This window comes from Anolis carolinensis, unplaced genomic scaffold (assembly GCF_035594765.1).
Source record: "Anolis carolinensis isolate JA03-04 unplaced genomic scaffold, rAnoCar3.1.pri scaffold_10, whole genome shotgun sequence".
In the NCBI taxonomy this organism is placed as follows: Eukaryota; Metazoa; Chordata; class Lepidosauria; order Squamata; family Dactyloidae; genus Anolis; species Anolis carolinensis.
The window spans coordinates 7,071,256-7,098,166 of NW_026943821.1; the positions used below are offsets into that span (position 1 = coordinate 7,071,256).

The window sequence follows — 26,911 nt, forward strand, 5'->3', positions numbered from 1 at the left end:
ACTTAAATAAGTTTAACCTGTATCGCCACCAGCTGGATTGGGGGGAAAATGCATTCATGCTTTTATTTACTGCCGGGTTAAGTGATATGCTCCAGGATGAATTAGCACGCTTGGAGCCGGCTGAAAGCTGGGACGCCTTAGTAGCTAAGGTGCTGCGTTTAGACGCAAGGTTCGAGGCTCGTAAACACTCAAAAGCAATGTGTGCGCCACCCATGCATGTAACCAGGGCACCTGTGGTGATGGGGGAAGAGCCCATGGAGCTTGGGGTCTTTAAAAAGCTGTCTACAGAGGAAAAGAGCCGTAGGAGGCAGCTGGGCTTGTGTTTGTACTGTGGGAATGCTGGGCATTTTGCCAAAAATTGTAATGTGAAACCTTCCCAGCTTTCGGGAAAAGGCCAGCCCTAGTGCGACGTGAGTCCAACGCACTAGGGCTCCTCAAGCAGTCAACTGAGGGGAGGAAGCATGTTTTCGTACCCATTACATTATCTGTTGGGGGAAGGGAACTTGTTTCTACTTTGGCACTGCTGGACTCAGGGGCTACGGTCTCCTATGTAGATATTGAGTTTGCTAAGAAGCATGGCATTCCTAGAGTGCGCAAGGCATGCGACGTGTGGGTGGAAGGAGCAGATGGGAGACTGCTGGAGACTGGGGTGGTTAACCATGAAACCTCAGCAGTAACGTGGGAGGTGCAGGGAGTAACGGGAACGTTTGTGTGGGATATTACGAGCTTGCCTAGATATGATGTGATCCTGGGGATGGATTGGCTAGCTGTAGTAAACCCACAAGTAGATTGGGCAACACGTAAAGTGATCTTAAAGAGGCAGGATTGTTGCACTCTAAATGTTACTCATTCTGATATGGAGGGAGTGCCTGCTGAGTATGGGGAGTTCTCTGATGTATTTTGTAAAAGAGAAGCGGACAAATTACCACCGCACAGGCCATATGATTGCGCCATCAAGTTGGCAGAAGGTGCGAAACTGCCAGCAGGGAGGCTGTATGCCTTGACTGTACCGGAAAGGCAAGCTTTGCGGGAGTTTCTAGATGAAAATTTAGCCAAGGGGTTTATTCGCCCATCTAGTTCTCCAACTGCGGCACCAGTATTCTTTGTAGCCAAAAAGACTGGGGAACTTAGGCTGGTCTGTGACTATCGGATCCTAAACAAATACACCATTCGGGATAGGTACCCGCTCCCTTTAATCTCGGAACTGTTATCAAGGGTGCAAGGGGCTAAGGTCTTTACCAAGCTTGACCTGCGGGGGGCCTATAACTTAATCCGTATACGGGAAGGGGATGAATGGAAGACGGCATTTAACACGTGTTTCGGATGCCACGAGTTCCGAGTCATGCCTTTTGGGCTTTGTAATGCTCCTGCGGTATTCCAGAGGTTCATGAACGATGTGTTCAGGGACCTAATTGATCAATTTTTAGTGATTTATTTGGATGATATCTTGATTTTTTCTAAGGACGAGAAAGAACATCGTCAACATGTCAAGCAGGTTCTGCACCGACTGCGGGCTAATGGGCTTTTCGCCAAGGCTTCCAAGTGCGTCTTTCATGTGCCTGAAGTGGAGTTCCTAGGTCATGTAGTGTCAGGTAGGGAACTTAAAATGGACCCACATAAGGTTGACGCCGTCAACTCATGGCAGGAGCTGAAGACTAAGAAGGATGTACAAAGGTTCTTGGGTTTCGCTAATTACTACCGGGAGTTTATTCCGAATTTTGCAAAGCTCACGGTACCTTTGACGCAGCTTCTGCGCAAGAAACAGCCATTTGTGTGGGGGCGGGAAGCTCACGAGGCGTTTCTACAACTAAAGTCTAGTTTTCAATCGGACAACATACTAACCCATCCTGATGTTGACAGACCGTTCGTGGTAGAAGCGGACGCTTCTAGCTACGCGTTGGGGGCTGTATTGTCTCAGAAGGATTCCTCAGGGACCTTGCGTCCCTGTGGATTTTACTCGCGGCAACTAACACCCTTCGAGCAGAACTATACCATATGGGAGAAGGAGTTGTTGGCGATTAAGGTGGCGTTTGAGGTGTGGCGGCACTGGCTTGAAGGGGCACGGCACCAGATCGTGGTCAGATCTGATCACAAGAACTTAGAGCACTTGCAAACAGCAAAGAAGTTAAACCAGCGTCAAATCCGCTGGGCTTTGTTTTTCTCCAGGTTTAACTTCAAGGTGCAGTTCGTGGAGGGGAAGGCAAACTTGCGGGCCGATGCTTTATCCCGCAAGCCGGAATTTAAGACCAATGAGCAGGTAGTATGTCAGACCATCTTGCCTACTGCCTCTCTGTGTGTTGTAGATAATGAGCTTGGGTTACATGACCAGATCCTTGAGGCTCAGAAGGATGATGTGTGGACTCAGGAGCAACTGATGCTGCTCTCTGCAGGTAACCGTACCATACTGCCGCATCTCCAGGATCAAGACGGGGTATTGGTGCGTAGGGGGCAGGTTTACGTACCAGTAGGGACCCTCAGGTTGGAGGTGATTAGAGCCCACCATGACGAACCCATGGCTGGGCACTTTGGCAGGTTCAAGACCGTACAGCTTATCACCAGGAGCTACTGGTGGCCAAAGATGCGGCAAGACATTCTGCGCTTTTGTGACAGCTGCGCCGTTTGTCAGCAGAGTAAGACGCCTGTTGGGCGCCCTAGAGGGTTGTTATCGTCTTTACCTGTTCCGGAGAGGCCATGGCAAATCATTTCCATGGATTTTATTTCAGATTTGCCTAAGTCTGGGGGTTATACTTGTATTTGGGTGGTGGTGGATTTATTTAGTAAACTGGCTCATTTTATTCCTTGTTCAACCATTCCGGCGGCCCCTACGTTGGCCTTACTATTTACAAAGCACATCTATCGTTTGCACGGAGCACCCGAGGTGATTATTTCAGATAGGGCTCCGCAATTTGTGTCACGCTTTTGGAAACACTTCCATGAGTGTTTGGGGACTAAGTTAAACGTGTCTTCAGCTTTCCATCCGCAAACGGATGGACAGTCGGAACGGGTTAATGGGCTCTTAGAGCAGTATCTGCGTTGTTTTTGTTTAGATCAACCCACGGCTTGGGTAAAGTGGTTACCGGTGGCGGAATTTGCTTACAACAATGCGGTGCACACGTCTAGTCAGCATACGCCATTTGAGCTAACTTATGGTTTTCACCCACGGGGAGGTGTGGCGCCGTCGACCAATGTGGTCTCTTCGGACCCTGTGTACCGCTCTTCGGAAATGGCTGCATTGCATGATGTTGCCCGTCGCTTACTGTTGGAAGCTAAGGCAACGCAGAAGACTCAGGCTGACCGCCACAGGCAGGCAGGGGAGGAGTTGGAAGAAGGGGATTTGGTGTGGTTATCTTCCAAACATATTAAACAGGCTGGGGGAAAGTTTGCGCCTCGGTATTTGGGTCCCTTTCCTATCGTTAAAAAGATTTCTTCTGTTGCGTTTCGTTTGCGTTTACCGTCTAGTTTAAAGGTCCATCCAGTCTTTCATCGTTCGCTGTTGAAACTTGATACCTCTAGTCGTCGTGGTGCTATAGCGGAGGGTATCACTGCCACTTCTCCGCCATCGGGGGAGGAGGCCTTTGTGAGAGGGGATAGTGTTATGATTGAGCCTCATGGCTCTGTTACTGACAGACGTGGGCGTAAGACTCCTCGAGAGTCAGATACTCTCGAGGAGCGAGAGAGAAAAAGACTGCGAGACATATTTGCAGCACCATCTGACGAGGAGTCTTTCGAAGGGTTTACGGAGAGAATGGAGGAGGGGCTGGTTAGCTCAGAGGAGGATGAGATGGATTGGACTCGGGTAAGGGAGGAAGTGGGTGCCACTGGCCATGATGGGACAGAAGATGAATGGGGACCTTCAGGATTAGACCCATGGTTTAGCTGGAGGGATGGGACGGGATCCACATCTGGAGATGCTGTTGGGCGTAGTCAGAGGTGTTCCAGCTCTGACGAGGAAAGTGATGAGGAAACGCCCGGGTTAAGGAGGACAGCTGACAGTGATGAAGATTTGTAACTGGCATAAAATGGGGCTTGAGAGCAATTGCAAATTGCGTTGGGCAAGGTAATCTGGGCAAACGCTTGGGATCCGTGTGTGTGTGGGACGCTTCCCTGAAGACTTGTGTGCTTTCCTGTGCTGTGACGTAAGTTGATTGGAATCCAGGGTCAGACGGCGGGAGGGATTGTGTGGGCATTTGTTTGTGCAAACCTGTGCTTACTCTTATTAGCTTGACCTTCCGTCGTCTTCTTGACGGACGCCATCTCCTGCTTTGAGAACTCGGACTGAACTGACCACGGCTTGTCTTCCCCCCTTCTTGGACTTGGAAAAACTACAAACGTCTGCTTCTGGCTTTGATCTACGGAACGGAACTGGTCTACTCAACTGCTACAATCCTTGGCTGATTTACTCGTGTTGGAGATCCTGTCTGCTGTGTGTGTGGGGGAGCGACGCAAGTTACTCTAAGCACAGTGTTGGCAGCAGAGAGGAATCTGCTGCCAATTAGTTGCATTCTTTGTATCTTTTGTTCCTTGGCTTTCGTTTCGTTTATACCCAGGCTGAAGCAAGCAGTTTGTTTTTACCCGGATTAAACTCCGGTTTAATCCGGTTTATCTTTTGAACATTTACTTTTGCCCCTTTTTGCTCCTAAAGGCAAAAACTGCCTGGCCCTTGTGTTTTACGGGCATTTTTTGAGTTCTGTAATCTAATAAACTCTGTTACTTTGAATCTTGTGGCGTTCTGTCCTTGACAAGTAAAGTCTCTATTATTCGCCACCTTGTGTCCCTATATTGGGAGAAAAACCAGAAACAAATAAAGTAACATAAATAAACTAGAAGCCTGAGCCATTCACGTCCACCATGGCATCGGAAGATTATGAATGCATGTCCTTCCCAATGCAGGCATTTTGTACACTATGAATACCGACTGTAATAGTACTTACACCGCTGTTTACCAGTATAAATAAGCAAGAGGTTTTCACTTTGTGTTTTCTATGTAATCTCAATAAATGCAAAAAGTAAGGAATCCTATTTTTTTTTTAAACACACACATATATCTTTGCATCACTGCTGATTCCTTGCTCTAATCCCAATCAATCAAGTACAGATACTTAAAGGGTTTGATTTCATAATAGTATTCATGTACAAGATGTAAATGTGCAAGGTAGAAGCTGACCACAGAGGACCTAGAGATTCTTAGAGAGGCTACATTATTCAAATCTACAAATGTTAAACCTGCAAATATGTAGGGCTGCCTGTACTATAATGAGCAAGTCTCTTTAATCCTTTAGAGATCTTGCATTGCTGTGTTCTTCTCTGCTGATATTTTAAATTTCAAAGTAAAGGTGCCACTCTATAGCAATTAAAAGTGGTTCAACCTGGGCACAGTATATTATCTGAGTACACAGAAATGCTGGACCACTCCATCATGTCAGACTACACAGAGAAGCCATTGAAATCCACAAGTATTTCGACAATTTCAACAGAAGGAAGGAAACCATGAAAATGAACAAAATCTGGCTACTAGTATTACAAAACTTCAAAATCAGAACAGTAAATAAAGAACAACACTCTGAAAACAGAGGAATTCCAGACATGCATAAATCAGGGGCAGCTAATAACTCTGAACAAAGGATTCCCTCAGACCAGGAGATGAAGCTTGCAAGGCCATTTAATGCTAATCAAGGTGATTAATTACAACATCCACACTGGCCTCCAACAGACAAAAGTTCTTTCCCCCACCCTGGACTTTTCACAGATATATAAACTTAATTTCTCCATATACCTCACAACCTCTGTGGATGCCTGCCACAGATGTGGGTGATACATCAGGAGAGAATACTTCTGGAACATGGCTGTACAGCCCGGAAAACACACAACAACCCTGTGATTCCGGCCATAAAGTATTTCGATAGTGCATGAATGTTGATGTGGGCCTTCCTTCTGGTCAAAAGCGTCCCAAGAGAAGACTTTAGGAGATGGATTCCATTCCCCAAAGCTTCTCTCCAGCTGCCTATAACCACTTGGACCTACATTTCCAGAGGAGGTATCTGACAAACAGCCAGAGCCAAATGCTCCATAAAGTAAGTGATGTTTATTGCAACTGGCCCAGCAGCTGCACAAGGAAAGATTTATTGGAACTGATTGAGAGAGAAGCAGGAAGCACAGGAAGAGAATTTCTAAGCACGAGCACCTCCCTGGATCGTTTTACAGTGCCTCACTGCTTGAATTTTTATCAAGCTTCTTCCTCTATATTGTATTATATTTATCGCCCTCCTCTCCCATAAATTGCATGCAATGGCAGGAAATGCAGAAGGCGTATCCACCCAGCCCTGCGAAGCTTTGGATCTTACCTTCCACGGAGATATCCTGAATGGCAAATCTGAGGATGATCGTCCAGATCATACCGAGGGTCATCTTTGCATTGCCATCGACAATTTCTAGGAGAAAAGGCAAAAGCGTGCGTTAACCAGGAAAAGCTTTGCAGGGCACCAAATCGGATCTTTAGCACAGCAGGGACTACAACTGTGTTTATGCTAAACATCCCAGCTGAAAGCATGCAACATATAGAGGTGACATGTGTCAGAGACCTACCGCCGGCTGTTCCACTTTGATGGGTTTGGAAATCCACATTCATGCTTTGATGGTGCCTTTGCATATGGTTATACAATAAAAAAGTTTGATGTGGCAATCCCACTATTCTATTCTAGAAGTGCTTTGGAGATTTTTTTTTCTTGTTACAGTAGAGTCTCACTTATCCAACATTCACTTATCCAACGTTGTGGATTATCCAACGCATTTTTGGAGTCAATGTTTTCAATACATCGTGATATTTTGGTGCTAAATTCGTAAATACAGTAATTACTACATAGCATTACTGCATACTGAACTATTTTTTCTGTCAAATTTGTTGTGTAACATGATGTTTTGGTGCTTAATTTGTAAAATCATAAACTAATTTGATGTTCAATAGGCTTCTCCTTAATCTCTCCTTATTATCCAACATATTCGCTTATCCAACATTCTGCTGGCCCATTTATGTTGGATAAGTGAGATTCTACTGTACTTTTTAAAATCTTGTCAGAAGCAATTTGAGAACATGGTGTGAGAGAATTGGCCGTCTACAGAGACGTTGCCCAGGGAACGCCCGGATGTGTTGCTGGGAGGCTTCTCTCATGTCCCTGCAAGCTAGAGCTGACAGAGGGGAGCTCACCCTGTCTCTCAAATTTGAACTGGCAAGCTTCAGGACAGCAACCCAATCTTCAAGTCAGCTGTTCAGTCGGCACAAGGGTTTAACCTGAATTAAATCTGAATTAAGTAGTTTTCCATCTGGAGGGCTACAGATTGATTGCAAGACATCAGCTTGGCATAAATGATCGAGTCTCTAATTCGATATCTTGGAAAATCTGTTATTTGAAATCCAGAGGTATAGTTGCTAATGACTGTATGTAAGTAACACTGAACTTGTTGTATGCTTTTAATAATGTTTTAGCTCTTGTTTTAATGTTTTTTCCCGCCTCGAGCAACAGGAAGATATTATTATATTATATTGTAATCTTCTTCGTCTTGCTGTACATATTTTGCACAAATCCCTATACAGTAGAGTCTCACTTATCCAACATTCTGGATTATCCAACGCATTTTTGGAGTCAATGTTTTCAATATATCGTGATATTTTGGTGCTAAATTCATAAATACAGTAATTGCTACATAGCATTACTGCATATAGAACTACTTTTTCTGCCAAATTTGTTGTCTAACATGATGTTTTGGTGCTTCATTTATAAAATCATAACCTAATTTGATGTTTAATAGGCTTTTCCTTAATGCCTCCTTATTAGCCAACATATTCGCTTATCCAACATTCTGCCGGCCCGTTTATGTTGGATAAGTGAGACTCTACTGTATTTCCTTTTTTTTTTTTTTGGACATAATTCATGTCGCTGCTCTTAGTCACAAGGTGTGGCAATGCCTGCTTAGAGCACTGAAGCCCTACCTGTATCCATTGTAAATCTTATTCACAACACCGTCGGCTTCTGAAACCTGATATATATTTATAGCAATAACTAAAGGTAAAGGCTTTTCCCTGACAGTAAGTCCAATCTTGTCCGACTCTGGGGGTTGGTGCTTATCTCCATTTCTAAGCCGGAGAGCCGGTGTTGTCCGTAGACACCTCCTAGGTGATGTGGCCGGCATGACTGCATGGAGTGCCGTTATCTTCCCTTCGGAGCGGTACCTATTGATCTACTGACATTTTCATGTTTTCAAACTGCTAGGTTGACAGAAGCTGGGGCTAACAGTGGGAGCTCACTCCACTCCCTGGATTCGGTCCTCCGACCCTTTAGTTAGCAAGTTCAGCAGCTCAGCGGTTTAACCCACAGCGACACCGGGGGCTTCACATTTATAGCAGTATGGGCCTCTAAACTGAAATGCCCAAAGGAGCATAGGAGCAGAAGAAGAGGAAGAAGAGGAAGAAGAAATTTGTTTATTAAAGGGAGAGAACCTTCTGGACTTGTTTTGAGTTGCTGTTTTTATAGACATTTATAGACATATTCAGGAGTCACCCAAGAAGTCAGAAAGCTGTCCTTCTGTAGAATCTCTGCCTATTCTTTCCAAATGCAGCACAATGGAGGAAGAGGAGGAGGCAGCGGAAAAGAATGGAATATTTCAACCTTTAAGAAGATTAATGAGAGATGCACCAGGCCAAGTAAGCAGCTGGTGCAAGAGGATGGCCATCCCTGGGAGCAGCTGAACATGGAATTTCATGAGTGCCTTGGGAGAGGCAAATTCGCTCTTTAAATTGGCAAACGCCTGGAAGCAGGATGGATTAAAGTTGATATGCCTTAAAAATGTGACACGATGAAACTCCAAAGAGTGCAGAGAAAGGAGGGCGAGGGCTCTGAATCTGGTGAACTTTCATCATTGTAACTGGAGATGATGCCATGACTGATGCACTTGTCAGAACATGCTCCAGTTGTAAAGAACAGCTCTTTTCTTCCCCAAGGTTAGGTCCCAAAAGGCAGGAAAGTCAAGAGTGGTTTCTCAAAGGCAGCTCTATAGGACGGGAGTCAGTTTGCCTTGCCTGGCATCGCCTGAAAGAATCAAAAGGCTTTGAACTGGGTTCTCCCACGGCCTGGTAAAAGATCTGGACTGAGATGGTCATTTGAAACAAGACATCATTTTACTTTCTATATACGGTATATTATTATTATTTTACATTTGAATATTCATAATTAAACAATGAAACAAATCTATATACAATGTTACCTAACATCTACATCAGCCATGGGCAAACTATGGCCCTACAGGTGTTTTGGAGTTCAACTCCCATAAACCCTAATAGCCAAAGTTTACCCATGCCTAATCTATACAATACTAGTACAGTAGAGTCTCACTTATCCAACATAAATGGGCCGGCAGAACGTTGCATAAGTGAATATGTTGGATAATAAGGAGAGATTAAGAAAAAGCCTATTAAACATCAAAATAGGTTATGAGTTTACAAATTAAGCACCAAAACATCATGTTAGACAACAAATTTGACAGGAAAAGTAGTTCAATGCACATTAATGCTATGTTGTAATTACTGTATTCATGAATTTAGCACCAAAATATCATGATGTATTGAAAACATTGACTACAAAAATGCGTTGGATAATCCAGAACGTTGGATAAGCGAGTGTTGGATAAGTGAGACTCCACTGTATTTGACAATGCCTTTGGTTTGAAGATACTCATATATAGGCCTGTTCCTCCTTCCTATGACATTGTTTTTCTATTCTTCCTTCTGGCCTAATAGTTATTATTTATAGAGTTCCTACAAAGATTCTATGGAACACAGGGTTGTTGTATGTCTTTCGGGCTGTGTGGCCATGTTCCAGAAGTATTCTCTCCTGACATTTCGCCCACATCTATGGCAGGCATCCTCAGAGGCTGTGTGGCATGCCACACAGGAGAGAATACTTCTGGAACATGGCCACACAGCCCGAAAGACATACAACAACCCTGTGATCCCGGCCATGAAAGCCTTCGACAACACATTCTATGGAGCCCTTGGTGGTGCAGTGGATTAAACCGCTGAACTGCTGAACTTGGTGACTGCAAGGTCAGCAGTTCGAATGTGGGGGGTGGGATGAGCTCCCACTGTTAGCCCCAGCTTCTACCAACCTAGCAGTTCATAAACATGCAATGTGAGTAGATCAATAGGTACCACTCTGGCAGGAAGGTAACAGAGCTCCATGCAGTCATGCTGACCACATGACCTTGGAGGGGTATACGGACAACACCGGCTCTTGATGTGGAACTTGCATGACCCACCCTCTGCCTCTTCCATAACCCTTTCCTGATCTTGCACACAGCAAACAGAGGAATTGATCAGCATCTGAACATACTAGAGAGGTTTGGGGCACCATGATTTATAGGAGTTGTAGGTATTGGGATGTATAGTTCACCTGCAACCAAAAAACACTCTGAACTCCATCAACAATGGACCTGGGACTTGGCACACAGAACCGCCATGGCCAACAAAAAACACTGGAGGTCCTTAGAGGGATTTACAGGAGTTTTAGTTCACCTTCATCCAGAGTGCACTATGAACCCAAACAATGGTGGATCTGGATCAAACTTGGCATGCATACCCGATATGCCCAAATTTGAATACTGGTGGGTTTTGAGGGGAATTGGCCTGGAGAGTTAGAATTATAGGTAACTAGCTGTGCCCAGCGTTGCTGTGGCAAAGTATTGTGGTATGGGAAATAAAAGTACTGAGGAATTGGTGGTAGTTAAGGTAAAGGGTAAAGGTTTTCCCCTGACATTAAGTCCAGTCGTGTCTGACTCTGAGGATTGGTGCTTATCTCCATTTCTAAGCCGAAGAGCCGGCGTTGTCCGTAGGTCATGTGGCCGGCATGACTGCATGGAGCGCCGTTACCTTCCTGCCAGAGCAGTACCTATTCATTTACTCTCATTTGCATGTTTTTGAACTTCTGGGTTGGCAGAAGCTGGGGCTAACAGTGGGGGCTCTCTCCGCTCCTCCAATTCAAACCTGTGGCCTTTCGGTCCAGAAATTCAGCAGCTCAGCCCTTTAAAACGCTGCGCCATCAGGGGATATTATTTCCTAAAGGTTGTGAATATACAATATTTTGGATTTTTTTTGTCTGTTGGAGGCAAGTATGAATGCTGCAATTAGGGAAAATGATTAGCATGTAATGGCCTTGCAGCTTTAAAGCCTGGCTGTGTCCTCCCTGAGAGATTTTATTGTTGGAGGTGTTAGCTGGCCCGAATTGTTTCCTGTCTGGAATTCCCTTGTTTTCCGAGTGGTTTTGTTTGAGATACTTTATGTGCTTCTACTGTCTGTGGCCCTCAGAAAACAGAGGATTTGCCAGACTTTAGTGATGGGAATACTTTGTTGGGAGGTGTTAGCTGGTCCTGATTGTTTCCTGTGTGGAATTTCCCTGTTTTCAGAGTGTTGTTCTTTATTTAGTGTTCTGATTTTAGAGATTGTATTGTTCTGTTTTATTATACCACAGTAATTTTTATATATTCTGATTTCAGTGTTTTTGAATACTTGGAGCCAGATTGCATTCATTTTCACAGTTCACAGCAACACAATAATAATAATAATAATGATGATGATGATGATGATGATGATAGTAATAATAATAATGACTTTGGTAATAGACACTGCTTCACTTCCTTCTCAGCTTCCTCTCACTCTAATTAGGACTTTATTTTTCTTTTCTTTTTATTGTATCAACCTAGAGCCATGGATGATGGGTTGTGTTGTCAAATTTCGAGGTTGGGGGGCCTGTAATTTTGTTGTTTTGTACAATTTAAAAATTGACTTTTTCAAATAACCCGGGCAACGCCACATACCCAACCTAGGTTAACGTATCAGATGAACTGGAGATGAGAAAAACCACAAAGTGGGCATTGATTTAGCACATTGAAGAGCTCAAACCATTTCAGAAGGCATTCTGGAAGGACTGGGAGTATTATCTTACTGAAAGGTGAGCACAAGAGAGGGAAAGATGAGAAGTGAATGCCTTGTGTGTAAAGCAAATTACAGGATATGTGGCAGGAAAAGAGGAGTAAAAGAACTCAAGGAGATGGCAGTCAAAGAGGAGGAGAAACCAGGAAAGGAGTTTTGAAGGCGAAATGTTTGAAAAGAAAACAGTACAGAGGCCCCAAAACTGCAGAACTCAAGTAAATTGCTTCTTTTAATTAAATGTCCAGATGTGAAAATAAAGAAAAAGAAGGCTGGGAGATACATAAGCTCCCAGCACCTTTTGAACAGCATATCTACTGTACTGCAAGCAACAGGGATCTGATCCACAGAAAATGCAGAGCTGAGAAATTAAAAAGCAGGAATCTGGAGTGGGAGGAGTGAGGATTCTTGTCTGCTTGCTTTAAAGTGCGTAACAAATTTGCTGCTGGCATGTAAACCAGGCAAAGATCAAAGGGATTCCAGTCACAGAAACAACTGAAAGCAAGTACTGGGTCGGAAGAATGGTTACAATGGAGGTAAATGTGTCTGAGTGCGCCAAGAGCGTTCAGTCCGCTCCAATAGCCAGCTGTGGGGAAACACAAATGAGTCTATGGTTGCCCTGAAAATGGAGCTTTTCCCGCACAGCAGAGATGTCGTTATTGGAAGAGGTGGTATCACTGCATTTGTAGAATATTTGGCCTAAGGCTCTGAGCCACAACAACTTGCATTCGCATGCTTTACCCCTGTTTTGCCCAGACCGGTGACCTCGGGAACGGGCTAGACTACAACTCTGAATAAATCAAATAATTCATCACCCTCAGGCAGAAGGAACTGCAGCAATACTGCTGAGAGAGGGTGCATGTCGAAGAGCTGAATCGATGCGGCAGACAGCATAGGAGTGGCTATTCTGGATCCAGGATGGATTCAATAATCTGAATAAACTGCATTCAGGATGAATTCGGCAACCTGAAAAGGCTTCCTGAGGGTGACTAAATTATTCATTTCTAGTTGTTATTGTTGCTGTGAACCTTCAAGTCAAGACTGATTTATGGCAACCCTATTCTCCCATTCAGAGTTTTGCAATTGTTTCAATCTGAGGCTGAGATTATGTGACTTGCCCAAGGGTTCCCTGACCAACTGAGGACAAAGAAAACATTTTCAAATGACTCCTATGGATCCTACAATTTCATTAGGCATCTTCAGTTTCAATTTCAAAGAATTTGCTTTCTTTTAAACCTGATTTTGGGGAGGAGGAAAGAGAAAGAGAGTTTGTAGGTTGACTTAACTAAGCGCAGGATTTGAACTCAAATCTTCCTAGCCCCAATGTAATTTGTTGTCGAAGGCTTTCATGGCCAGACTCACTGGGTTGCTGTGAGTTTTATGAGCTCTATAGTCATGCTCCAGAAGCATTCTCTCCTGACGCTTTGCCCACGTCTATGGCAGGCATCCTCAGAGGTTGGGAGATCTGTTGGAAACTGGGCAAGTGGGGTTTATATATCTGTGGAATGTCCAGGGTGAGAGAAAGAACTCTTGTCTGCTTGAAGCAATCCCAACAAAGGATTCCCCCAGGCAGGAAGCAGACAGGCTTTGAAGCTGCAAGGCCATTTGATGCTAATCAAAGTGGCCAATTGTACCATTCACACTTGCCTCAAGCAGGCAAGAGTTCTTTCTTCCAGCCTTGACCTTCCACAGATATATAAACCCCACTTGCATAGTTTTACAAAAGACCTCACAACCTCTGAGGATGCCTGCCATAGATGTGGGCAAAGCGTTCAGGAGAGAATGCTTCTGGAACATGGCCATACAGCCTGGAAAACTCACAGCAACCCAAACATAATACATTGAACTTCCCACACGGATATAAATAAATATAAATACACTAGCTGTGCCCGGCCACGTGTTGCTGTGGCGAAGTCTGGTGGTATGGGAAATAAAGTATTGAGGAATTGGTGGTAGTTAAGGTCAAGGGTCAAGGTTTTCCCCTGACATTGTCCATTATAAATGGGTCATGTAGCTGTGTGGAAGGGCCTTGAGTCTACACTGCCATATAATCCAGTTCAAATCAGATAATCTGTATTTTATAGGCAGTAGGGAAGAGGCCTAGGTGAGGCCTAATTCTGCCTGTTCCCTGGACTGAGTGGGTTGCTAGGAGACCAAGTGGGCAGGGCTTAGCCTTCTAACTGGCAGCAATTGGATAAAAACAATTCTTCCTCTCCCTCCAATTAGGACTTTATTTTTGTTTTCTTTTTGTTGTATGAACGTAGAGGTTGTGCTGCCAAGTTTAGTGTTTCTGGAATGTGTAGTTTTGTTGTTTTGTCCTAGGCCAAAATTTCATTACCCTTTTATATATATAGATTTCCAAGTTTGGCAGGTTACAGATATAATTCTGGGGTAAATGACACTGCAGGACCAGAACCTTGGGAAAGTTAGCAATTTAAAGACTATAGTGGCCATGCTGGCTAGAGTAATCTCAGAACTATAAGTTTTTTAAAAGAAGGTAACTTTTTAAAGCTCTGCCCACGAGTTCCTCCTTTGTGAGTGGGGCTATAGATAGGCCCAGCCACACACTTCACCTTTCACACTCCCTCCGTGCAGATCCGGTTTCTTGTGTGTCCTCTACACCCGGCCCTCCCTGCTCATAACATGGGAGAGGCTGTTGTTCCATGGGTAGAACATCCTGAGTTTATCTGACAATATATGGGTGACTCTGTTTCTATCCTGTCCTACAAATCCAGGCAAATTCCCAAGCTATAGCTTCCATAAAATAATAAAAGCACAACTCCTACACGCCCACGGCACTGTTCTGTGGTCGCAAATTCTCCGTTCTCTAGTAGATTTCAGATCTCTTACCCATCCAAGGTCAGAAAGGGAGGATTCCCCAGCAAACTCCTGCTGAGCAACGGCAGGACATGCCAAGTTGAGTCCTCAACTAACAGCACAGATAAAGGCTTACTGCGTCACTGGAGAGGCCTGACTAGTCCAAATTTGGGGGTGCGAGGGTAGAGCAGAGAGGAATTGTGGCCCACTGGCCTTTGTTTATTTATTTATTATTTATTTACAGCATTTATATTCCGCCCTTCTCACCCCGAAGGGGACTCAGGGCGGATCACATTACACATATAGGCAAACATTCAATGCCTTTTAACATAGAACAAAGACAAGACAAACATAGGCTCCGAGCGGGCCTCGAACTCATGACCTCCTGGTCAGAGTGATTCATTGCAGCTGGTTGCAGCTGGCTTGCTCTCCCGCCTGCGCCACAGGCTTCTGAAGCCATGGAACTTACCCTTTTATTAAAAGGCACTTTCTTTGGTTCCAAAGCAATAGACAAAGCCTCCCAAATGTGGGGAAACATACAAAAGCACCTCAGAATCACATTCTGACCTCAAAATATATCCATTTTCATCAACAGTAACTCTAAAAATGGTGATATGAAGTGACCACATGTCACTGTTTTGACTGTAGAGAAAAACTGATGCATTTGGGCTTGCGGCATTGAGGTCAAAGAGACTGCTCCTTAACTTTCACACAGTTGCCATCCCTGAGCTGAAGGGATCAAGGGCAACAGCATACATACATTATTGTATTATTTACCTAGGTGCAAATAGATTTTATGAAGTACAAGGTAAGAGGCTCCTTACCCCCAGGGACTTACAATTCATAGATTGGTTTCACACTTAGTTTAAAATGAGCATACTGTATATACTCAAGTATAAGCCGAGTTTTCAGCCCTTTTTTAAGACTGAAAAAGTCCCTCATGGCTTATACTGTACTTGAGACAAGGTCATTTATTATTTTACTCTGTTGTTGTTGTTGTTGTTATTATTACTACTACTTTTGTTATTTTACTGTTATTATTATTACATTTATTATTTTACCCTATTATTACCGTTAGTACATTTCCATTATTTTACTCTAATACTATTGTTATTATTACATTTATTATTTTACTCTATTATTATTATTGGAAGGATACGTAGGCACATTTACATTGAAGAAGTTTAGAATAATGGTTTAATCAGTGTTGGACAGTCTTATCTAAAATGACAGTTTTATGTAAATATTCAAAAACAACCTACTGATGCCTCAATTAATGCAATTGTATTGGTATCTATTTTTATTTTGAAATTTACCAAGAGCTGCTGCATTTCCCACCCTTGGCTTATACTCGAGTCAATACGTTTTTCCATTTTTTGTGGTAAAATTAGGTTCCTTTGCTTATATTTGGGTCGGCTTATACTCAAGTATATACTGTAGTTCTCCCTGACCAAAGAACACTTTATCGTCCCATGCTGCCTTACCTTCAGCTCCTATGGAAACCAGTTTGACTCCTTTGCTTGCGATAAAATCGAGGGCTTTGTTGACGTTGTTGATCTTGTGCACCCTCATCTTTCCTCTCTCCGGTTTTGGTAACCGTTCTCCTGAAACAGGCCAGAAGAAGGGAGAGGGTTAGGTTCAATAGAAAACAACATTTGTTTCCCTTTCACAACAACATAAATGTAGCAAGTCCACAAATCGGAATGACAATTTTATCTGATCCAAAAAGAAGAGGTGGGAAATAATGTGGCCTTCTAAATGGTGTTGGGTCGCAATTCCCAGCATCCCTTACCAGTGGCTATGTTTGCAAGAACTGTAATCCAATAATACCGGGGAAGAGAAAATGTGGTTCTCTGCCAAAACGTTGGAGAGGTTTATTAAAGGATATGGGAATTCTTCTGACCACAAGGATTAGGAAGGTGTGGTGCTGCTAGTAATCCTGCACATGCCACATCATGCCATTTATACGATGTGACAGTTGTTCCCAAACCAGAACACACTTGACAGAAAAAAACAGCCTTGAAAGATTTTTTTCCCTTAAATCCAAGCCTCACCTGAAATCACCTCGAGGAGTAACATGAGCTTGAGGCCATCGCGGAAATCTTCGTCAATGTTCTCAATCTGTGTACCGGCTTTCCGCAGGTGGGAATTGCACCATGCTGTGAAAGTCTGCAAGAGAGGAAAAAGAGAAAAAGTTAGGGTTTGGAACACTGACCCAAAATACACATATTGGTCCTAAGATGGATCTGCTTAGACTCCTTGGGGGTAGAAAGAGATCCAAGGCAAACACAAACCAACCCGTCTGGGCATGGAAGGGAGAAGTCTACTGAGTCCTCTTCACTCAGGTCAGGTCCATATAACTACTACTGAAATGAAATGCCCGCTTGGAACCGCTTGGGCATGGAACCTGGACCCAATGCCTTACTAATTCTGCAATTCCCAGTTCTCCTTTAGAAAGAAAGCAATTGTATGGCCCACATGGTGAAGGTCTGAGGGCAGAGAGAGTTCATTTGACACAACACAGGGTTGGAGTCCTTCAAAGGCCCAAGTTGGAGCCTTCCTCTTCTAGACACAGACACTCACCACAGTCTGGAATCTTTGCAAAATTTCAACAGACTTTGCAGAAAATGAGATTACCAAGGTGCAAAAAGTATATAATGTTGTTTTCCGAAGTCGCCCAATGTGTTCCCATTGCAAAACCAGGGACTGTCTGCTGACAGAACTACATTTCACAGTTGACTTCTGCATTGGTGCTGATCCTGAGGAAAGTCCCCCTTGGGGCAGGCAGTTAAGGCGAAGACAGCCAGGGAAGAGCAGGTCACAACTTACATGAGGTTCAATGCCCCCTTGGGAGGGGACTGATCAGCCTCCTCCCAGTAAGTAAGTAAGTAAGTAAGTAAAAGTTTATTTGTATACCGCCCTCTCCCCCGAAAGGGACTCAGGGCGGTTTCCAATATAAAATCAGCATAAAACATTGTACAATAAAACACTGAAAACGCTATAAAACGCTATAAGAATAAAAAAAAACATAACCATTGACTAAAACAATCACATAAACAGAAGCAATATAATTACTCAAATAACATATGAATCAGAGAGAAAAAAATAAAAAAGACCACTGGGATGGAGGAGAGGATGGCCTGGAGGGGCCACTAGAACTAAAATGCAATGTTATATTCTAAGATGCTTTGGGGCAGAGGAATAAAGTGCAGTGTTTCAAGTCAAAGAGATGGCCTGTGCAACTACTATAGCTATGGGCTTGGTTATCCAAAGGCGCAGCAGAAGAGCCAGGTTTTAAGCAGCTTTTTGAAGGAAGCCAGGGTGGGTGCTTGCCGGATCTCCTCCAGAAGGGAATTCCAGATCCAGGGAGCAACAATAGAAAAGGCCCTCTCCCTCGTCCCCACCAACCGAGCCTGGGATGGTGGCGGGAGCGATAGAAGGGCCCTACCGGATGAACGAAGCGGATGAGTGGGTTCATAGGGGGAGATGCAGTCACAAAGGTAGGCGGGTCCCAAACAGTTTAGACTCAAGTCAAGGAGGAGCTTCATGAGAACCACCACCAGAACCCCCAGCAGCAGCAAGGGTGTCCCTCTGCTAAACCAGGCAATCCCAACTGGATGGCCCCCCATGAGGGCCTTCCTTCCTCCAGGGGCAAACCAAGAATGGGCAACTTGGAAGTTCCTGAACAGACTCAGAAGCGGAGTGGGCAGATCAAAAGACAACCTGGCAAGATGGCACTACCTGGAGGAATCCTCCACCTTGTGTGACTGTGGAGCAGAACAAACAACCCATCACATGTATGCTTGCCCACAATGCCCTGCCTCATGCACAGAGGAGGAGTTGTTCAAAGCTACGGACAATGCGATTGCTATTGCCCACTTTTGGCCTAAAACTATTTAGCTATTTATGATTCCTTTATTTTACCGCTTTTAAACTTATTTATTATGCAATGCTTTTGACACAAAATAAAAAATAAATGCCCCCTTGGGGCACCCTACCTATTAGCTAGAGATTTTGGGGGAAACGTATGGTAACTGGGGGATTCTGGATGTTGCAATGCAAAAGGACTTTTTCAAACTGTATTGTGTTGCTTTATACACACACACACAGCATTGCATGGGTTTCTCAGAAATAGAGAATCACAGGATTGGAAGAGACGACAAGGACAATGGCTTCAAACTACAGGAAAGGAGATTCCACCTGAACATCAGGAAGAACTTCCTCATTGTGAGGGCTGTTCGGCAGTGGAACTCTCTTCCCCGGACTGTGGTGGAGGCTCCTTCTTTGGAAGCTTTTAAACAGAGGCTGGATGGCCATCTGTCGGGGGTGCTTTGAATGTGATTTCCTGCTTCTTGGCAGGGGGTTGGACTGGATGGCCCATGAGGTCTCTTCCAACTCTACTATTCTATGATTCTATGGTTCTAGTCCAATGTACTGCCATGCATCCACACATCCAAGTGGAAGAAAAAATGTGAGCCTTTAGCTGAATCAGAGTTTGGAATTGTTTTTAAAAAGTTGCGCAACATGTCCAGAATCCCCCAAATCCTCTAGCCCTTGTTGGATTCTGGAAGTTGTAGTCAAAAGGTGCAACCCTTCCAATCTCTGGTCAAGACCATGGGCCCCTTCATGCTATGCAATTACAGTGGCATTGTTCCACTTTAACTGCCATGGTTTCGTTCCATGATATCTTGCAGTTAGAATTCTTAGTCAGAGGGCTCTAGTTCCTCATTAAACGACATATCCCAAGATTCCATATGATGAAACCAAAGCAGTTGAAAAGGCATAATAGTGCTATAGTGACTGAGACCTAAGTTGAATCAACACAGCCACATCTGAAGCTGCATCTTGAACAAAAAAGTCCCAGCTGAGGCATTCTGCTTGTAAGCAAACACCGTAACTTGTTAACTAGCTCTCTCTTCTGCATTAAAGAAATTGCCCTAGCTTGCTGCAACATGGAAGTCTCAGAATCCCCACGAATGGCAAATGCTGTCAGTGCAAGAAGGCTTTGAACCCCGGTACGAATCACCAATAATTTGGTGGAAACAGTCTTTCCCTCCAACTAATGCACTTGTTACGGGCACTGCAGCCAAGTAATCTTCCTGGATATGAAGACAAAATTATCTGGAACAAGAGGTTGTATGTTTTGCCAGCAAAAGAAACAGAGAGAAGAGATACTGGCTGACTCAGCCTGACATGTACCACCTCCAAACGCCATTCAGAAAGCAGGTGCTTTCCTTGCCAGCATCATCCAATTCAGATATCTCACTTTTGTGTAGATTGGAAAGAGAGTTGTTAGTAGAGATGCTTTGGGATGAGGGTATAGAAGAGAAGTGTGGCCGAGAGTCTGGAAATAAATATCAGATGGTTTCCATATCCTCCTAGCGCAATGATGGGCAAGCTTTTGCGCTTGGTGTGTCAAAATTCACCAAAAAACCTAGCATGACTTGGGTGGTGTGTCACTTTGAGAAAAAAACCATAATTTCGCAATATGTATACAGTAGAGTCTCACTTATCCAAGCTAAAAGGGCCGGCAGAAGCTTGGATAAGCGAATATCTTGGATAATAAGGAGGGTTTAAGGAAAAGCCTATTAAACATCAAATTAGGTTGTGATTTTACAAATTAAGCACCAAAACATCATGTTATACAACAAATTTGACAGAAAAAGCAGTTCAATACACAGTAATGTTATGTTGTAATTCCTGTATTTACAAATTTAGCACCAAAATATCATGATATATTGAAAACATTGACTACAAAAATGGCTTGGATAATCCAGAACCTTGGATAAGCGAGGCTTGGATAAGTGAGACTCTACTGTAGTTTAAATAACAAAAATATATAATTGTAATATATAACTGTATTTAATAAATCAAAAACTATATACTACCATTATTTCCATGTACAACTATCTATGGTACCTCTTGCAGTTTCCACGCTGATTTCTCTCTATTCTAGTTCCAATGTAGTCATGAATAATGAATAATAATATAATATAATAGTAATAATATGCTAATATATTACAATAATAATAGAATGATGTAATAATCACACACTCACACACACACACACACACACACACACACACACACACACACACATATATAAATGTAATGTGCATAATTCCCATGGACTAAACAACAAAACTACTGGACCAAATCACATCAAATTTGGCCACAAAAGACATAGTCATCCAATCAATCTGCATGCGGCAGCATGTCAGCAAAAATGGCTAGGTGTGTCAGTGCTGATGCGTGTCATAGGTTGGCCATCACTGACCTAGTGACAAGTCTTATTTTATACTAGCTCGGGGACCCGGCAGTGCCCGGGTTATTAGAAGAAGGCATTGTTTGTTTTGGGATTTTAGGTAATGTCACTGAAGTTTGGTCCAGATCCGTTGTTGGCTGGGTTCAGTGCTGTCTGTATAAGGATAAACTACAACTCCCAGATCTGAGGTCAATCACCTCCAAACCAGGCCTGTATGCACAGTTGGCCATGTAGGGTCTGTATGCCAAGTTTGGTCCAGATCTGACGTCAGCTGGGTTCAGTCCTTTCTGGATGCAGATGAACTACAACTCCCAAAATCAAGGTCCATTCCCACTAACCCCTGCAGTATGTTCAGTTGGTCATGGGGCTTCACAGTGCCAAGTTTGGTCCCAGTCCATTGTCGGTGGGCGCCACAGTTTCAGTGAAAGTACTGCAAGTCCCATTATCCGTGGCAAATTTGGTCCAGATCCATCGTTGGTTGGGTTAACAGTGCTCTCAGGATGTAGGTCAAGTATAACTCTTGTAAATCATGGTGAATTCTCCCCAAACCTCTTGTTCAGTTTACTGTGTGCCATAGGAAAGGGTAGGAAAAGGGTTAAGGGAGAGGCAGTGGGCGGGGTCATGCAAATTAAGGAACCCTGGGATGTCCATTCTGGAGGAAAAACAGAACATCTAGGATGAAATGGTCCCCACACAAAAGCCTTCACTTGGGTGGGGGGCAGAATGGTGTTTGTGGAGGACACAGGCAGGGTTTGGGCGACATGTTCATGGCGCTCACTATAACCTGCATGTCAGTGGAGGGAGCACTATGGGTGTCTCCTGTTTGGTGAGAACTACAGCTGTTTGTGGAGGCAGGAGGCTGTCTTTGTAAATGGACACCTTCACATACACACGTACACATTTTTCACTTTTATTATGTGTATAGATGGATCAGCAAACCTGGTCAGAACTTTTGCTATCTTTCCTTCTTAATCATAGGAGTTACAAGACTTTCTCCCTCGAACCTCAGTGTGTATGTAAAGCAGGGACAGGATTCAATGTGTCCTTCATATGATGAAATTTGTGTGGTTGAACACCGATGGGAGTTGCAAAATTATCACATCTAGCCTGAACTTACAGAAGCTTCCTGAGCTTCCCTTTTGAAAGGTAGGAAGCGAGCAGGACTCTGGGCTAGTCTAATATTGGACAAGGTTTGTTGGGCCATCATACGTCTCGCCACATTTACCTTCTAGGGGAGGTTACCAGGTAGGAGGAAGCTAGTCTGGGGCACATATAAAATTATGTGGAGGAATGGTCAGAAAAACTCTCTCCTTCCCTCTCTATCACCCAGGTCACGGAAAAATTGGATTGTTAGAAGGCAAAAGAAAATAACTTTTCCCAGTTTTAGTTTTCTCTTCAGTGAGCCAGAAACAAGAGCACACTGTAAATTAAGATTTACAGTCGAAACGGTATCTGCAATTGTTGGGTGTTAAATTATGCATACAAATTGACTCTTGCAAGCTTCTCTTCAGACCACGTGTTCAAAAGATTCCATTTGTATATATTTTAAGATACAACATGGGAAGAGAGATAGTACCTGCTGGTTTTTAAAAGAACCGGTCCTTATTTATACAAATTCAGACCCACAGGGCCAGAAGAACTTAATGCCAAAATCTGTGGACGATTAAAGAGGCCAGGATCATTCAACTTCAAAACCTATGGGTGAGCTTTGTTTAGGTATTCCTTCTCAGCTTAAGGTATCTCGTTGGCCTGTGATTAGGATACCGTATATATTCCAGTATAAGCTGAGCTTTCCAGCACTTTTTAGGGCTGAAAAAGCCCCCCTCAGCTTATACTTGAGTAAGGGTCCTGGCTGGTTTATATTCGGGTCAGCTTAAACTCAAGTACATAGGTACATTTATTATTTTTCTCTATTATTATTATTATTATTATTATTATTATTATTATTATTATTATTATTATTATTCTCTGATACTATTATTGTTATTAAATATATTATTTTTCTCTATTTATTATTTTATTTATTATTTTACTGTATTTATTATTAAAGGTAAAGGTTTTCCCCTGACGTTAAATCCAGTCGTGAACGACTCTGGGGGTTGGTGCTCATCTCCATTTCTAAGCCGAAGAGCCGGCGTTGTCCGTAGACACCTCCAAGGTCATGTGGTCGGCATGACTGCATGGAGTGCTGTTACCTTCCTGACGGAGCGGTAACTATTGATCTACTCACATTTGCATGTTTTCGAACTGCTAGGTTGGCAGGAGCTGGGGCTAACTAACAGCGGGCGCTCATTCCGCTCCCGGGATTTGAACCTGGGACCTTTCAGTCCACAAGTTCAGCAGCTCAGCGTTTTAACACACAGCGCCACCACCATTTATTATTTTACTCTATTATTATTGAAAGGCTACGTAAGCACATTTACATTGAAGAAGGTTAGAATAATGATTCAATCAGTCTTATCTTAAATTACAGTTTTATGTAAATATTCAAAAACATTTAACCTACTGATGCCTTCATTAATAATTTTATTGGTATCAATTTTTATTTTTGAAATTTACCAGTAGCTGCTGCATTTCCCACCCTCATGTTATACTCGAGTCAATACGTTTTCTCAGTTTTTGTGGTAAAATTAGGTGCCTCATCTTGTATTCGGGTTGATTGATACTCAAGTATATACGGTAAGAGGATGCAGCTATGTCTATAGATGTTACCAGATTACCTACAAACATTTACTAGGTTAGTAAATTGGCAATTGAGTCAGTGTAGTGGATTGAGTGCTGGACTATGAACCTGGAGGCCAGGATTTGATTCTGTCCCTACCTGGTAACCTTGGGAAAGTCATACTCTTTCGTCCTTAGAAAAACCCATGATAAGAGTTGCCTTGAAGGCACTCAACAATATCTGTCACAGAAATCACTTGATACACTGCAAGTTCATTTAGGTATAATTATATGGAAGAGTAGCATACAGAGAAAATAAAATATGATGGCGATGACAATGTCAAGGACAATGGTGGAATTCCCAGGACAGTCTGCAAAATGATTCAGGGTTTCCAATGCTTGCTGTTTATTTATTTATATCAAAAGAAATCCATACGAACATACTACAGGTGTGGCCTTCCGCAAAGCCGTTCAGAATGAGGAGTATCACATTCCTGGGAGTCAGAAGCCATGAGCTCTGGGCTATGAATAGGGCCTGTCAGTCTACATCAAGGGTTATCTGCAACGCCCTGCTCCTACCGCCTGCCTCCCTCCCACCAAGATAGGCAGACAGGCAGGGCGGGTAATGGAGGGGTGTTGGCCCCATAGACACGCCGATGAGTGCAACGATCCGGCTCGGAAAGTCAGAAATTGAGAACCGGAGAGCTTTCGACAAGCACCAGGCTTGTTTTGACAACCGTAACCAACCCGGCTCATTCAGAAAACTCAGAGACAGAGGCTGATTAATTGAGCGGTGGCCACAATGTAGCTGAAAGAGAAAATTTGGTTGGTTGGTTGAGACCAACACAATGAGATTTATTTAAAAAACAGAGAGGCACTGGCTTGGAACTCATCCACCCATTTCAACCTTTTATCAACTAATGGATGGACACCACTCTGTAACATAGGAAACAGGTCTCAGAAGGGCTCTTTTTGGAAAACACAAGGGGTGTGAACCAGCTTATTGCTTTATCCTTTGAAAACACAGTCTGTAAGTTACGAACAATTGGGTGCTGTAGGTTTGTTCTTAAATCTATATATATAAAAGAGTGATAGCATCAGGGCAGCGGACAAAACAACAAAACTACAGGCCCCCCAACCTCGAAATATGACAACACAACCCATCATTCACGGCTCTAGGTTGATACAACAAAAAGAAAAGAAAAATGAAGTCCTAATTAGAGGGAGAGGAATAAGGACAGGTTGCTTACCTGTAACCGTGTTTCTTCGAGTGTACTCTGTGAATTCACACTAATGGAGAACGCTGCGCCTGCGCAGGCTCCAACGGATACTCTTCCAAGCTAAAGTTTGAAATTTGGCGGTAACCTCGCCCCTCTTCCCGGAGGGTATAAAGGGCGCCCTCCGCGCCCGCTCTCCAGTTCCTACGCCGCAAAGGCAGCGAGAAAGGGAGAGGTTTGCCTGTGGGGAAGGAAGGGCGGGATTGTGTGAATTCACAGAGTACACTCGAAGAAACACGGTTACAGGTAAGCAACCTGTCCTTTTTCTTCGTGTACTCTGTGAATGCACACTAATGGAGACTAGCAAGCTAAGGTGTAGGTAGGTGGGATAGCAAACCCGATAACCAGTCTAGTGTCCAAACACATTTATTGAGCACAAGGTGCAAAAAAAAGGCAAATGCAATGGTCAAGTAAGCGATGCAATAGCATATAGTGCAATAAAACCGATCCTTGTGTTAGGATCCATAACACAATCATAACATAGTAAGTAGGCAATAGTCTGTAAGAAAATACAGAGGTAGGCATAAACTCATTCTCAGAAAACAGAGGGAGAAGCATTCAAAAATTAAGTTTCAGTGCAGTGGGTAAGTATAGTACACAAGCACTATGTTAAAGAGACCCTGAGCACATTGAATACAAACGGGATGGATGACAACGGTCAGCCTGTAAGAAGGATAAACCCGAAAAAAAGGGTTTGAGTAAGGCAACAACATTAGGTAAGGCAGGAGGAGAGGACGGACCTGGCAAAAGCCGAGTCCTTGAGGTTCTTTGAGTCCATCCGGTAGTGTGAAACAAAGGTGGATGGAGTGGACCAGATAGCCGCTCGACAGATGGAGTCGAGAGGGACGCCCCTCAGGAAGGCCGTAGAGGTGGAAAGGCCCCTTGTAGATCTAGGGCGGATCGAAGAGGGGGGCTGGCGTTTGGCTAGCTGATAAGCGAGCTCAATGGTCTGAGCAATCCAGTGTGAGAGTCTTTGGGAAGAAAGAGGTTCGCCCAGTTTGTGGGTAGCGTAGGCCACAAAAAGTCTAAGTGACTTACGTATGTCCTTAGTCCTGTCCTTGTAGAAAAGGAGGGCTCTCCTGACATCGAGGAGATGGAGTTTCCGTTCTAGAGAAGAAGAAGGATTGGGGAAGAAAGCAGGAAGTATTATGTCCTGGTTCAGATGAAAAGCAGAGACCACCTTAGGTAGGAAGGTGATGTCTGGGCGAAGGACAGCCCTGTCGTGGTGGAAACGGAGGTAGGGTTCGTCCACCCGGAGAGCAGCCAGTTCCGAAGGCCTGCGGGCAGAGGTGATAGCGATGAGGAAGGCAGTCTTCCAAGAGAGAAGGTGAAGGTCTGCAGAGGCCATGGGTTCGAAGGGAGCTGAAGCTAGTTGAGAAAGGACGAGTTCGAGGCTCCATCCGGGAGTCGGAGGTTGGACTGGAGGATGCAAGTTGTTGTAACCTCGAAGGAAGGTCTTAATGAGGTTGTTAGAAAAGAGAGAGGGTTGTCCCTGACGTTGGAAATGCCAGGAGAGAGCAGCGAGATAGGATTTTATCGAGGCCAGAGAAAGTTGACGATCCGCAAGGGAAAGTAGAAAGTCCATGACCAGCGGGATCGAAGTAGAGGCGGGATCGACGCGTCGGTCCCGAAGGAAAGTTTGGAATTTTGCCAGCTTGTAAGCATAGGCTTTCGATGTGGCCGGTTTGTGAGCAGCGCGAAGGATCGCCTGCAGGTCTGGGTGGAGAGAGTTTAAGGAAGTATCCTCCAGGCAGTCAGGTGCAGGGACGGGACGTCGGGGTGGAGAACCTGTCCCTTCTGTGAAGATAGTAGATGAGGGAGAATTGGGAGGGTGCGGGGGGGATCCGCACACATCCGGAGCAGCGTGGGATACCACGGCTGGCGTGGCCATGCAGGGGCGATCAGGATGGCCAATGTCGG

At 44.0% G+C, this 26,911-nt stretch overlaps 1 protein-coding gene across 6 annotated transcripts in view; it reads right to left on the minus strand.

The window, feature by feature from the left end:
• actn4 (actinin alpha 4) overlaps positions 1-26,911 on the minus strand; it is a 170,315-nt gene that overhangs the window by 54,073 nt on the left and 89,331 nt on the right. For all 6 annotated transcript variants that reach the window (XM_008122243.3, XM_008122242.3, XM_008122241.3 and 3 more), the window contains exons 2-4: positions 16,843-16,957; positions 16,273-16,392; positions 6,342-6,428 (exon numbers count right to left, since the gene is read on the minus strand). In XM_008122243.3, the coding sequence (XP_008120450.1) occupies positions 6,342-6,428; positions 16,273-16,392; positions 16,843-16,957 (322 nt within the window). The remainder of the gene's footprint in view (positions 1-6,341; positions 6,429-16,272; positions 16,393-16,842; positions 16,958-26,911) is intronic.